The sequence below is a fragment of the Mytilinidion resinicola genome, assembly GCF_010093595.1.
Source record: "Mytilinidion resinicola strain CBS 304.34 unplaced genomic scaffold BDZ99scaffold_27, whole genome shotgun sequence".
Taxonomy (NCBI): Eukaryota; Fungi; Ascomycota; class Dothideomycetes; order Mytilinidiales; family Mytilinidiaceae; genus Mytilinidion; species Mytilinidion resinicola.
Window position 1 is genome coordinate 490,801 of NW_022985463.1, and position 13,662 is coordinate 504,462.

At 49.2% G+C, this 13,662-nt stretch overlaps 5 protein-coding genes across 5 annotated transcripts; 3 read left to right on the forward strand and 2 right to left on the reverse strand.

Moving 5' to 3' along the window:
* The first annotated feature begins 712 nt into the window (after positions 1–712).
* Positions 713–2,354, forward strand: BDZ99DRAFT_468355 (uncharacterized protein). The gene is made up of 3 exons (XM_033721224.1): positions 713–750; positions 820–929; positions 993–2,354. Exons 1-3 carry the CDS (start codon positions 739–741, stop codon positions 2,155–2,157), a joined length of 1,287 nt encoding a protein of 428 aa, XP_033570371.1. The 5' UTR covers positions 713–738; the 3' UTR covers positions 2,158–2,354.
* Positions 2,355–3,536: 1,182 nt separating this feature from the next.
* BDZ99DRAFT_503411 (uncharacterized protein) lies at positions 3,537–6,060 on the forward strand (the record flags this gene model as incomplete). Its single annotated transcript, XM_033723965.1, has 2 exons — positions 3,537–4,014; positions 4,268–6,060. The coding sequence occupies 2 exons, from the start codon at positions 3,537–3,539 to the stop codon at positions 5,932–5,934; spliced, it is 2,145 nt and encodes a 714-aa protein (XP_033570372.1). The 3' UTR covers positions 5,935–6,060.
* A 2,506-nt stretch (positions 6,061–8,566) lies between these two features.
* BDZ99DRAFT_526762 (uncharacterized protein) lies at positions 8,567–9,763 on the forward strand (the record flags this gene model as incomplete). The annotated part of the gene is made up of 4 exons (XM_033726170.1): positions 8,567–8,638; positions 8,827–8,898; positions 8,952–9,326; positions 9,389–9,763. 4 exons carry the CDS (start codon positions 8,567–8,569, stop codon positions 9,761–9,763), a joined length of 894 nt encoding a protein of 297 aa, XP_033570373.1.
* On the reverse strand, positions 9,689–10,739 carry BDZ99DRAFT_172463 (uncharacterized protein). The gene has a single exon (XM_033712986.1). It carries the CDS (start codon positions 10,695–10,697, stop codon positions 10,017–10,019), a length of 681 nt encoding a protein of 226 aa, XP_033570374.1. The 5' UTR covers positions 10,698–10,739; the 3' UTR covers positions 9,689–10,016.
* Positions 10,740–11,642: 903 nt separating this feature from the next.
* On the reverse strand, positions 11,643–12,965 carry BDZ99DRAFT_468357 (serine/threonine kinase receptor associated protein-like protein). The gene is made up of 2 exons (XM_033721225.1): positions 11,872–12,965; positions 11,643–11,815 (listed from the first exon to the last, which is right to left on the reverse strand). The coding sequence occupies exons 1-2, from the start codon at positions 12,737–12,739 to the stop codon at positions 11,679–11,681; spliced, it is 1,005 nt and encodes a 334-aa protein (XP_033570375.1). The 5' UTR covers positions 12,740–12,965; the 3' UTR covers positions 11,643–11,678.
* Positions 12,966–13,662: the final 697 nt, after the last annotated feature.

Here is a 13,662-nt window from a genome sequence, read left to right on the forward strand (position 1 = left end):
TGCTGTGGAGCAGCCATGGACAAGGTAATCCTGTGTCCAGCCGTCATGATAACGCGTGCGATCTTCAACACTGCCAATGGAGGCGCGACGCGTAGATTATCAACGGGATCTAGATCCGATGTCAACATCAACGCGATCTTAGGTACGGCCAAGATGGGCGTGCTGAGGTCAAAGATAACGCTGTAGTTTTCTTACGTCCTCGCAATCTCTCAAATTTATTTTAATACCCCCGGCTTGTATATCTTCACAATGGGATTCCACGTCACTCCACACGGCCATGACCTCACGAGCCGCCTGAACTGGGACTCCCTCGGGCAGCTGTACGCCGGCATCGCCATCGCCTGGACTTGTATCCTAGGCGCCGCCTCAGCATGGCTCTACCTCAACCGCAAGGTCTCGTACCTCAAGATGCGCAATATCCCGCTCGCCATCACTTCCGTCGTCTTTCTCCAAGTATATATGATCTTAATGCTGCTCGCGTACACCGTCAACGGGAACTTCTCATGCGGCCTCGAGTTCTGGATCATGAGCACTTGGCTGCCGTTTGGCATCGCCCTGTTCCAAGCGAATGTTGCGCAGCTGGAGAGCGTTAGTCATATGCAGCAGCGGATGCTGGATAGCGAGCAAACACTGAGTCGGTCTGGGAAACTGGTCTATCCATCCGGTATTAAGGGGCTCGTGGCTAGGTGGAATACGCTTACGGCGTTGCGGAAGACATATCTCTTTATTGGCCTCGGGATGCTGGTTCAAGTGGGTACTCACTTATGGCAGATCTATCTACCAGCAGAGGTCACGACTATGGCACTAATACATCCTCAGCTCATAGCAATCTCCGTAATATACGCCACATCGCCAACCCTCCAGGGCCACTACGATCCATCCCTCACCCACGCCCAAGGCCAAGCGAAATGCCGCAAGGGGCTCGAATGGTACCTCCCCTGCCCTCTTCCTCCTTCCCCCTTCCCACTCTTCTTATTAAATCCCTTGCCTAGGATCCCCTCCGCCATCTGGCAACTTTGGTGGTCCTGCCTCTACGGCCCCTACCTCCTATACCGCATCCGCCACATATCCGATGTCCACTGCTGGCGGCCCCAAATTGCCTGCTCCGTCATTGCCGGCTTCCCGGGCTCCCCCTTATGGCTCGCTTCCCTGCACTCCCCAGCCTTTGCGCACATAAACAGGCGCTGGGGACCCCCTCTATGGCTCGCGCCCGGCATCATCGTTACACAGTCCGCTACCCTCTTCTTCCCCATATACGCCGCCTGGCGCGCGCGGTGCGAGCTTCTCGCAACCCTCGCAGCACTCAAAGCGTGGGACGAAAAACGCAGCCGCAACAGCACGTCCGGCAGCAGCAACGATAACTCCAGCTGCACCCTCACCACCACCGACGACGTCTGGCACAAGTCCCACTTCCACAACAAATCGAGCTTTAAATCCGTGTCTACAGCTACAGTCGCACCGCGGACCCCAGTGAGCAGAGAGCTGCAAACTATGGCCGCGCTCACCAAAGCCCTCGAACTCAACCCCGCGCCCCTCCTCCACTTCGCCGCGACCGCCGACTTCACCGCCGAGAACGTCGTCTTCCTAATCCAAGTCCGCGACTTCAAACTCGCCTGGACAAAAGCCACCTCCACTCCCGCGAGCGCCACCTCCACCAACTCGATGCCAAGGCTATTCGCCGCCGCGCTGAGCATCTACCGCTCCTCGATCGACCCTGCGACGTCTGAGTTCCCCATCAACATCTCCAGCGCCGTCGCCGCGGCCCTGCGCGCCGTCTTCGGCGAGTTCGTGCCCTACCGCGACGAGTCGATTGTGGATTCCTTCAAGGACAAGGACGCGCGCGCGCACGACCAGAGCGCGTTCTCGGCGCAGTCGCGGATGCGGGCGATGGGCGGGCGGAAGGGGCCGCCGTTGTTTGCGGCGTCGGCTGCGACGTTTGAGATGGATGTTACCGAGTCTGTGGGGGATGAGGAGAGGGGCATTTTGGGGTTTGAGCCGGCGCCGTGCGTGAGGCCGACGTGGTCGCTGGAGACTGGGGGTGCCGTGGAGGGATTTGGGGTGGGTGTGTTTGATGAGGCGGAGGCGAGTATACGGTATTTGGTTTTGACGAATACGTGGCAGAAGTTTGTGAGGGAGGGGTTGGTGGTTGGAGTATAGGGCGTGAGGGATGAAGGGGTTTTGGGTGTAATTGGTGTTTCGGTATTCTTTAGGGGTAAAATAGGAGGTATGCAATTTAGGAAGCGAAGGAGGGATACCTCACGAGCTAAGTTATGTAATTTATAGTGTGTAAGAGACGGGACGGGGGTTAAGGATATTTATAATATTGCCTATAAAAGCTATTTAGATATTAATAAGTCATACTATTACCCTAATATGCTTACACTTCTCCATCTATAATATAAGAAGTAAAGTTAGCTATACTATATCTAAATGTATATAAAGAATCTTCTAGGCTATATATCCTTCCGCTCTTCATATTGTTTATCGATATAGGTACATCGAATGGTGATGGGGGGAGGTCGAGGTGAGTGGGGAAGGGAAAGGGGGATGTAGCGTTAGATAGTGGGGCGAGCATCTTGCTTACAAACTTTTTTGTTCTTCTCAGCTCTAACTTTCTTTGTAAATGCTTTTTGCAAGTCGATTAGACTCAGGCGAGGAGATTTTACTGTTTCGTGCTTTTCTAATGGTACTGAACTATGTGAGGTAGAGAGAACGGGAAAGAGGGATGGCTATAGCGGAGTTCAGTTTTTGCATCGGAGAGAGATGAAATATAAGGAACTGAATCCAGGTGAAATCGTAATCGTTATCTATGATTAATCTAGAGTTGGTGTAGAGTTAGTGCAGAGTTTGGGTATAATGAAATGATTGGGGTCCTTGGGCCACTTGGGTTTTCGGAAATTTCTCTTCTCCGCTCTCCGCGTCTCTTCTCCGCCCTCCGCGTCTCTTCTCCAGGCATCTATATTGCCACCACATCGCCCCCACATAAAGTACTCATTGCATGCACCATCCCTACCGATGGAGACATCGAGATGATACGTTAAGCAATGTTGCGTGACACTAGATGCAGTCATCACTCAACACAGCCAGGCCAAGTCAAGGCTGAGCCTTGTTTCCGTTGTCAAGTTTTTCACCATGTTATTGAATATCAGGATAGACTTATCAGGTGTAGGGCATCGACCCTATTTCTACAAGAGGAAGCAATGGCTACCTTCGATAGACTCCTTTCCCGAAGAGTCTGAGCCTATTGCTGCTCCAAGCAACGCAAACATATGGCCCCCAAATCGTGCCAAGCCCCGTCTAGGTATCCTGCCGGTGATTTCAGTCTTTTCTGCCTTGCTCTGCAAATCTCAGCCTCTTCAGCCCTATTATGCATGTTGCAGCGAAGGGCCACATCCTTGAAATGGGTGGCCTTATACTGACTACAATAAGCTGTGCTAGGAATAGGTACTCGGGGCCAGAATCAGTCCGCATAGAAAGCGGAATGGGACCCGCTGGTTCTACTTGCACCTTTTCTTGCTTCCCATAACCTTTTACTCATGGATAGACATGACATTTTGCACCCTTCGCTGAGGCAACCATCGGGGGCCTCTTCAGCAACCTGCGAAGAAGATTACATCGACCACATAGTCCCCTCTTCTCCTCCTAAATCCCCTCTTTTACCCCCAAGCTCTGAGACGGCCGCTTTTCAACACTTTGCCGGCAGGCAGCCCTCTGCAACGGCTAGCAATCTCAAAATACGAGAGAAGCAGGCTTTTCTAGCCAAGGGAAACCCTTTTTCATCGACCGAAGACCGAAGACCCCATCGTCGCCGCGATGCGATATTTCTGTCTGCGTGGTGGGCAGAGATTCTCTTACTTCTGATAGCCATATGTGCTTTGATTGCTATTGCCATCGCGCTGTCAAAATACAATGCGCAAGAGCAGCCGGCTTGGAAGTATAGCCTTAATCTTAGTACTTTGATTGCTATTCTGTCTACATTGCTCCGGGCCTCGATGGTTGCTGTTGTGGAAGAAGGTAAAACCTACTGCGCCTGTTTCAATGATACGGGAACACTAGCTAATTACTTCACGGCAGTTGTCAGCCAGCTAAAATGGATGTGGTATCGCCGGCCGCGCCCTTTGCGACATCTCGCTCAGTTTGATACAGCATCGCGCGGACCTTGGAGTTCGTTGCTCCTATTCTTTAGAATCAGAAGACTGTTCGTATTCATCGACCATCCCGAAACAACTGCAGCAACTGATAGATAAAAGCAACCTGGCCCTTCTAGGATGTCTTGTAATCATACTTTCCTTTGCTATTGGCCCCTTCACTCAGCAGGCTATCAAGACTGTGGCTTGTAATAAGCCTCTTACACCGTTGAACTCATCCATACAAATCGCTAGGATAGTGTCTAGAGACAATATTCCTCGCTTTACACCCGGACATTACGACTTAGACCTAGAAACCAGTGCTGCCATATTGGACGGACTGGCTAATCCACATGGTAACCGCTCTGCACTTTCAGCAGCCTGCATGTCTGGTAATTGTACTTTCGCATCGTACGCTGGCGTTACACATTCGTCTAGTGGGCTTTGCAAAAAGTGTATTGATGTCTCTGGCGAGATCCACGAGGTAGTGAGCCCCGCCTTATTCCAAGCCTCGAACGGAACGCTGGTCTCAAGTCCAAACCAATCAGACTACAACTTCTGGTTGAATAGGCAGAGCATCGGTGGGTGGGATACCGATGATGGAGGGCGTGACGTTTCCGGCGTGCCCCAGGCCTTTTTCAACATGACGCCAGGGGATTTCGAATGGGCTGCTTCATTAACCAATACACCCTTTCAAGATCCATCCTTCATTACGGCATCGAACGTTGCAATACTCAATATCACCCTCCTTACGTTCACACTTAATGGCTGCCAAGTCGTCAACGTCACCGACGGTTACGGATACAGTTACAATATCACCTGTCCACATTCGAAGCTGGACCCCAAAAAATTCGATGCTGACTTCGCTACAACCTCTGCGTTTGATGCTATCGACATGGCCGCCGTGGCTTGTACATTTTATCCCTGCGTCAAGAATTATCGTGGCGCCGTCAATAATGGCATCCTGAGCGAAACCATTGTCAGCGAGACACATGCTTCGCTTAAAGCGTATGCGCCTGATCTCGCCCCGGATTTTCTTCAATTCAACTCGCCGTGCGTAGTCGACGGCCAGCTCTACACACACGATAATATTTCTTCATTCCCGGCAGGCAACCACACCTTCAACACCACCCTAATAGACGGGAAGAATGTCACGGTGCCCAATGAGTGTTTTTTCAAGATCGATGGTATCTACATCAATGCCTTAGCGGAGTTCATGTTCAATGTCTTCACCGGCGACTGCTCCATGCCTCTTACCAGCTATTACGATGAACATTCCCCTCCGGACCGGTGGAGCTGGATTTGGTGTGATGATAAGTGGTGGCTAAAGAGTCTATTCAACAAAGGCAACGCCTCCTTCGTAAGCATCGATGCAAACCTGGAATCCGTCACGACTGCTATCACCAACGAAATGCGCAAGCAGGGAACAGATTGGAACGGTGATCCAGCCGTGGTAGAAGGCATAGTCCTTCGAGAAACAATCTGCATACAGTTTGACTGGACCTGGCTGGCGTTCCCAGTCGCACTGCTTCTCCTGACCGCCCTTCTCTTGATTACCATGGCTTTCAAAACGATGCTAGATAAGCAACAAGTGCCGATATGGAAGTCTTCGATCCTACCACTCTTGTTTTCTGGAAATGGATTCGCTGGCGACAGCAGAGACCGGATGGCGGCGTCAGGCAATCTTAATCATATTGAAAATGAAGTGGATAAGATGATTGTTAGTCTTGCTCATGATGGCAATGGGTGGGAGTTTGTTAGTAAGAGGTCAAATAATGTTAGTGCCGAGGGAGAAGGGGCTACGTGAGGTCGACGTTACAGCTGTGAAGACTGCAAACGATAGAGCACTCGAATCTATGCTTGTAGAACTGGCAGAGCACGGAGTAGAAATAGTAGTATGTATATCAATAGGACAGGGTATCTTTCTTCGACGGTACCTGATATAGGTATAAGGGATTGCGCAGATTAAGTGCGAAATGCCGGCGATGCTGTATGAGACTTGATATTAGTGACGGGTTCCAGGCGCCAGGTTTAGGCAGAGGTTCGGAGGACAATAGTGTCGACTATAGAGAATGTCGGGATCATTATTGTATAATCTACCAATAAATGCAGACTTGCGCTCGCTAAAATGCCAAAACACTAGTTCCTACAGACCTCGTTTCTCTAGAGTGTACACTAGTTGGTCAAAAAGCACGTTTCGATCGAAGCAGCAGTCCAGCCCACCCCAAAAAAGGTCTATTTGTGCCCGCGAAGACGAACAATATCTTCCTAAAAATCAACTTCTCCACGTATATTAAAGCTCTACAATCATGAACGGTCCTGTATCCTAGCTAGTATGCTCTAAGCCTCTGCCTAGGATTGCGCGGAATGGCCATCATCTCCAAGGTTCTGGCTGTATATCCAGCTAGCCGCGCAAGTGTGCCCCTAATCTGCGCATTTCTCGCCATTATATACCGCTCTTCGGATGAGCTCGAAGGGGTAGCTAGGTGGTATCCCATGCTTCTGAGCGTAGAAGGACTGATCCTATTTCCGATTGTAGGCTAAGGAGCGGTAAAGGCTGGTCGGTTACACCCGTCAGATTGCGTTCAAGGTTGCAGTTGGCCGAAGAAGTTTTGCTTACAGTACATGAAACTATTAGTGACCATAGTATGGTCGATTTTGTATGCGTAACCATTGGCATATATAATATGTAGAACTCCGGGCTATTCAGGGTATTACTTATGTTTTTAAGCCGCAAAGCAACACGGAAAGGACATTATCCTTACCTAATTATTATTTTAATGTGGGTCTCGAAAGTACTCCACTGTGCCACTAAACTAGTCATTTTCAAGCCACAAGCCAGACTCCCCATCCACGTTTCCTTTGTCATCCGCAATATTATAGCCAGATATGCCGAACCAAGGCGGCGTTATAATAGTTCCATCCGTAAGGAAGGTTCCGAAGAAATAACTACCAATCTTATGTATAAAGCATGTTGCAAACAAGAACTAGAAGTCTAAAAATCGGTCCTATTTCTATTCTCGGACCGACTTAAGCATAGCATCAACTCGCTATAAATGATTAGTGCCGGAATTAAAAAGTAAGAATAGAGTAGCGTGCTTACCAAGCTATTGATATTAACCGTCTAAATCCGTGGATTAAATTGGTGCATAGTGCCAGTCTAGGGTAGCCTTATATAGTAGCTAAGGCAGTCGGGAGTTGCTATTAAGTAATTAATGATAATCTTCGGGAACGCTGTTCGTAGCTTGTAGAGAAACAAATCCACAGCACCTCTCGCCGCTTGCGCATTTCTTCTGAAGACCCGGTCCCCCGACACCTTTTTATCCCAGGTAAGAGAATGACGACCAATATTATCTTCCATCATCTTTAGCGCTAAGTTGATGGACGACGCAACGAACGTGTATTCGGCGTCCGCCGGGGTGTATTCTTTGTTAATTACGACGGGAACTTCTGGCCTTCTGTACATCACAAAATTTGCCGTTGATATAATAATATAATTTAAAACCAATATAGTATTAACAATTTTCCGATTAAGGTATATTTCAAGACTTCTGTCGAGAAAGTAGAGGCGAAGAAGTATAGTAGCGGAGTTAAGAAACGAGAAAGCAGTTAATGTGCAGACTTATAATCGGTATTTTAAGAGAAAAGTGTTGAAGTAGATTAAGTAAATTAAATAAAATGAACATATTAACCTTATATCTTCAAATCTGCACGCTGTCAGATCTTCTCTAGTGTTACCTTCTACCAACACCACTTAACTATAGAGGCCCTTGTAAGCGCTATAAAGTAGAGAGCGTTTTACTTTACAAATTATTATAGGCCCTATATATTAACATACCCTTAGTAAGTTGGTGGATTAAGCAGTTATCTATTAAGAGTCCACGCATTAGTATTAGATGTCATTTCGCGTATAATGCTTCCGAGCACAGCCTTCCAGCGGCTCGCTGGTTCCAAGAAAATATCAATTCTCTGGAACAATTGGCCTAGACGTCCCCATTAAACTAGCATACAGGCTATTTTAGTTGTTGAAATACCCATTTTAGTATAAACGCCCGATAGACGCTCTGCGCGGCACAGCAGCTTAAGAGATCAGCGTTTAGGTCATAGTCTCATCGGAAAGAGGGTAGCGATAGACGGAGAAGAAGGGATATGAGACTTTGAATTGCATTGGATAAGCAACGAACATAGGATATTGCCTAGGTACCTATGTTGGGCGCACGAGGGTGCTGTATTCTAAGGGAGACACGGAGAGTGGGAGAGTCTTGCGGATCCCATTTTCAGCACAGACCTATTCTTTGGGAATCTCAAACAGCACAGCCCCACTTCAACCTGGAGACGCCTAAACATACACAAAACACTCAGCGGATCTCGAAGCGCCGTCTTTCACAATAAATTCATGAGTACATGATACACCAAAGCGCTGTACAAAACTCGCTACAATGAGGCTTCCACAATCCGCATATCGAGACAACCCGCATACCATATCATTGACTGAGCCGCCGGGGCTCAAGGTATCTGCAGCAGACTTAGATTTGGAACACCTGGAAGCGTTCAAGACGATCTTATCGAAAGTCCTTTCCACAGATGTGGCGAAAGAAACCTACGCACAGATCATCGAGGGTCTCCCAACTTGAAGTGTATTTTACGAATGTTCCACCACTCGTGACCGAGCAGACATCAACGCTCACGAGCACATCAGCCCAGAGTCATTGACACTCTGAGAGAGTTTGAGGAGAAATTCAGCATTAATATCTTACTTTTTGATGCAAAGGTTTGCAAAACTGGTAAACTGTAGAAGGGAATTGGGCTAACACAGACATGCAGACTGCACAAGCGTATCAAAACACCACCGTTGGTTCAAAGGAATTCAAAATTCATCTACTAGAAATGATTGCAATTGCTTGCCACAACATCGCAGTGCTTATCTACAAAGAAATCAAGGGCAGTAATATCCCAACCGAGCGGATATGGTACCAACCGCCCCCTATCATATCATCACTTCCACCTCGTCTCGACGGCCGGCCTGACGAACCTGAAACATTCCCACCGCGACTAGTCCTTCCAACGGACTTTTACCATCCGTTCTACCAAGCGATGGAGCAATATCCAGAAGGTGTAGCTGATGTTGTGGGCTACCGGGCTGAATTACGAATTTTCGGTGGTGTTGTGGTATTTGACAGGGGAGAAAGCGGGGACGAGGTTTGTGATGAACCCCAAAAGCATATCGGCTGACGGATAAACTGACTTCTAACTATGCGCAGTGTAAAGAAGCGCTCATACACCCTGCAAAGCGGCGCATGATATACCAGCTCCACGATCACCAGATTGACGAGTTTGTTAAATTCGAATCAGTTAAAAGAGATGGCGACGTCAACCACTCCCTCAACCTTGATTCCGTCAGGGCAGATACAGCTGTGAGAGACGACGAGATACTAGGGTCTCCTCTACCGTTTCAAAATGAGCGCTACCATAGAAGAGTAGACGAGCGGGATGCCTTCAATCAGCACATCTTTAGGAATAGGTATGAGCGGAAGTGGGCGACTAGGGCGCCGTTGACTTATCGGCGGATGGGTGCTGATGAGCCTGAGCTTGAGGATGTGATGGAGCGGTACCGGACTACTGGAAAATTTGAGTGACATCTGCTGAGCGAAGCGAGCGTCCCGGGAGAGAATACTAGTACTCGCTCCGTACAATGAGCCGATATTTGATCGGAAAAGGCCGAGTCTCGTAGTTTTTGGAGTAATACGACTTTAAGAACAACGCAGAGACTCCGGTAGTCGACGGCCCTGCGGAAATCGGGCCAATAGTCTACACTACTGGTCGTCACTAGGTTGGTTGGTTGGTTGGTCGGTTGGTCTTCTGGTTCTTGTTGTCACGTAGAGCCTGGTACTACTTGGATAAGAACTTCTTCAAACGGATGTCAACGTCTCGCTCTCTTTCTCCCTTTTGTGATGAGGATAAAGTTCTGAACGAAGCCATTTCCATTCCTGACACGAGCTTTCCATCTTTTGCGCGTTGAGGAGAGAGATCGAGGACTGTTGTGGAGTCTTTGGAGTAGTTGGTATTACTCGGGTGGCGATCTGGTTTCTTTGGGTTTCTTGACTTAATTTGCACAACAGGTTTCAGATAAGACAGCATCCTTTTGGCTAGTTGAAGGTTCTCCAAGACTTCTCCTTCTGTCATAAGAGGAATCCCGATTTCCAGAATATGGGTGAGTTGTGCTCTGAGATCGATCATTTCTGTGACGTGGAAATTGGCAAGCGATTGGTGTATTTTTGCGAGGACTAGAAAGTTTGGATGATCCTTTAGCCACGTCCTCATATAGCGAAAAGAACCGTATTCGGTACGACGCCTGACTAGCCTAATTACGCTGCGGCTTTCCTGAACATGACGGCGTATGGACAACTCCCTGGATATGAATATTGCGAAGCGCGGGTCTCTATCCGCCTCTTGCTCAGTGAGGTGAGATTCATTTATCTTCGTGTTACGCCTGATCTCTGAGATCTGCGCTGGGAGATGCCTACCCCGGCGCTCAAGTTCTTGATGTTGTGACACATTGGCGGATGACATATGTCCCCTATGAGCCAGTAGTTTAGCCTGTGTTTCTATAGATTTGCGTTTGTCGCTAACGGCGGATGCTTTGGTTTGAAAAGGCAATCCGGCCATGTAAGAACATTTCAGGCTTCTGTGAAGAATTGGGTGAGAGTCCTTTGTGCTGGCTATAAAGAACAGTGTGGTCAAATAATCGTTGTCATTCAATTTAACAAGGTCCATGTATAAGGTAAGGGCTAAATCTTGAAGTGCTTCCCAGGGGCTACTTCGAAGAATTTCAAAGATAGAGATGACCGAGTATTTCAAGCCGTCAAACGGTTCGACAAATCGTCTGCGAGCTTTCAATCGATATTCGGTGAAGGTAATATGCGAAGCCAGCGTGCCTTATAGCACATGGTGAGTGTTATACGGGATATTACCATTTCAACGCCGTTCGTTTCCTCTCGTTTCATCAGTCGTGTAGAACAGGCAAGACCGCAGTTTTGGTACTGGACGAAGAACCTCCCATAACCGATTCGACGACCGTAAATGAAATTGCCGCAGCATCTTCGAACGTCAATCCCTTTTCGAGCACGTTCCCGAGAAATCTGTCGAGTGAGGTTGGCTTTCCCCACTAGCATCAGGAGGATGAGATACGGCATCCGAAGATGAGCAGTCGTTGAGAATGCTGTGCCACCATGGCTGCGCTTGGCGAGGCGATCAATCAGTAAACGACACGTGATCAGCACAGGGGTGCGATTACAGCCCCTTTCTGGGTTGCAGAACGATCTATTCTCGTTGAGACGGTGAAGAGTAGTTCAACCACAGGGATGTAGGTAGCATTGCATCAAGATTGATAGTATGAAGAGGTGATTTCATTCACGGAGAGGAAGCTGGAGGCAACACCACAGACAACAAAGTACTCAGCTTCACATTTAAATAATCTCCAAGATCCAGTAATGCATATCAGGGTATCTATTCTAGCCACGTTCTTAATACATACAAATGCAGCCCAATCCTTCAACGCCACAAGCCGTACGGACCAGTAGTGAACTTCCACAGCTTGATTGTGCCATCCTCGCTGCCAGTGGCATAGAGCTTGCCGTCAGGAGAGAAGCTGACAGTCCAGATGGGGCCGTGATGGCCTTTGCCCATTTCTGTACACAAAGTTAGTAGATGATATCTGGTAGCAAGGACGGATTGCAAAACATACCTAGTTCCTTCTCCTCATCGAAATCCCACACACGCACCCACGTATCATTCTGGGAGCTGCCGCCCGTCACAAACTTTCGCTGCGCACCGTGCAACGCCACACTCGCAATGTCGTATTGTGTCTTCACACTTTTGATCAGGGTAGCCGGCTGCATGCTGTCGAAGAAATAGGCCGTCTTGCCGGCCGCCACACTCAGTACGCCGTCGCCAGATGTGTTATCTAGCTCGCACGTCCCAACCATACCTTCCACCGCGAATTCACCAATGGTCGAGCGCGAGCGCAGATCCCACCACCGCACCATCTTGTCCTCGGCCGCCGTGATAATGACATTGCGGTCAGCGCCCCATACGATGGATTTGATGCTACCGGCGTGGACGCCCGGACCGATCTCGTAGCTGGGAGGAGTGACAGAGGAGGCGGAGGTGTCGTATGTAGGGGATGAGGAAGCGCTACTGCTGCGAGAGAGGTCAAAGATACGAAGCTTCTTCTCCATACCACCAGTTGCGAGGATCTGAGGGCGGGGCTGATTCGGGAATGCTACAGCTCGCACAATGTGGTTATGCTGGAGCGTGTGCAAAGCTTCTCCGGTGTGCGTGTCCCATACTTTAGCTGAGAAGTCGGCGGAGCCTGTCGCTGCTAGTGTAGCGTCAGACGACAGCCGTGCCTGCCATACAGCGCCCTTGTGGCCAATGAAGGTTCCGATCCAGTCCCCAGTTATGCCATCACGGAGCATGGGGTTGTTGTCCTTGCATGCTGATATGAGGTAGTATTGGTCGTCGTCTACAACGGAGGAGAAGCTTAGGTGGGTGATGGGGCGGGAGTGTCCATGGCAAGTGAGCGGAACGACTTTTGTGGTCTCGGTGGTCATGGTATATTTGAGTACAAGGGTCTAGGTATAGATGCGGACGTGGCTGAAAAGTAGGTAGTAGGGGAGGTCGCGTAGTGGGAATCGAGGTGCGAGGGCGCGGGACGGTTTGATGAAACGAATAAACCGAGGCTGGCGTCGTGGGGTTGGAGTGTTTTAAAGCTAATAGGAGCTCCCTATGTTGCTAGAGGGATCGTTATATACTGCAGACAAAGGTCGCAAAACCTGGTCTGCGGGTGAGTATGCGGTGAATGCGTGGAGCGAAATGGATGGAGCGTCAACAGATTCGTTTCGATGGTCGTAGCTTCGTTAAGGGCGTTAAAAGGCGATTGTAGGCGGGAGGTAGACGGTGAGGCCTGCGATTGAGCAGTGAGGCCCCAATAGCTGTGAGGGAGAGGGACGAGGTGGGATTCAAAAGGAGCCGCAGGACGCTAGTACGGTCACGTGATTTAAACCCCACAACCACATCGGAACTGGGTAGTTGAGCACAGCGGATGAGAGACAGAGCCCCTGAATATCAACCAAGGGGGTTTCAGTTTGGCAAAGGTCGGTTCTGATAGTAGGACCGCATGCTTCCAAGGTTCACAGTAGATTCAATTTTCAAGACACTATGATGAAGGAGCCATCTGCAGCTGTTAGCTGACATAGAATGCCACCGTAACTATATAGATACATAGAACGGGGTTGTGGAAGTATATGGTCTGGGTATTGGCTTTCTCGTGGATCAGTCCGAGTAGTAAAGCCTGCGGGTTTCATGAGGCCGCGGCCCCCCATAGACGTCTAGATTATTTCACCTGGAAATCGCAGACGGATATTCTACTGCATGCTTCAAGTCCTGAATCGTGACGAAGTTTGTCCGGTGGTTCGAGGCATAACAGGGAACGGCGGAATGGGAAGAGAGACGGGCCGGGAATGCTCGAAACAAC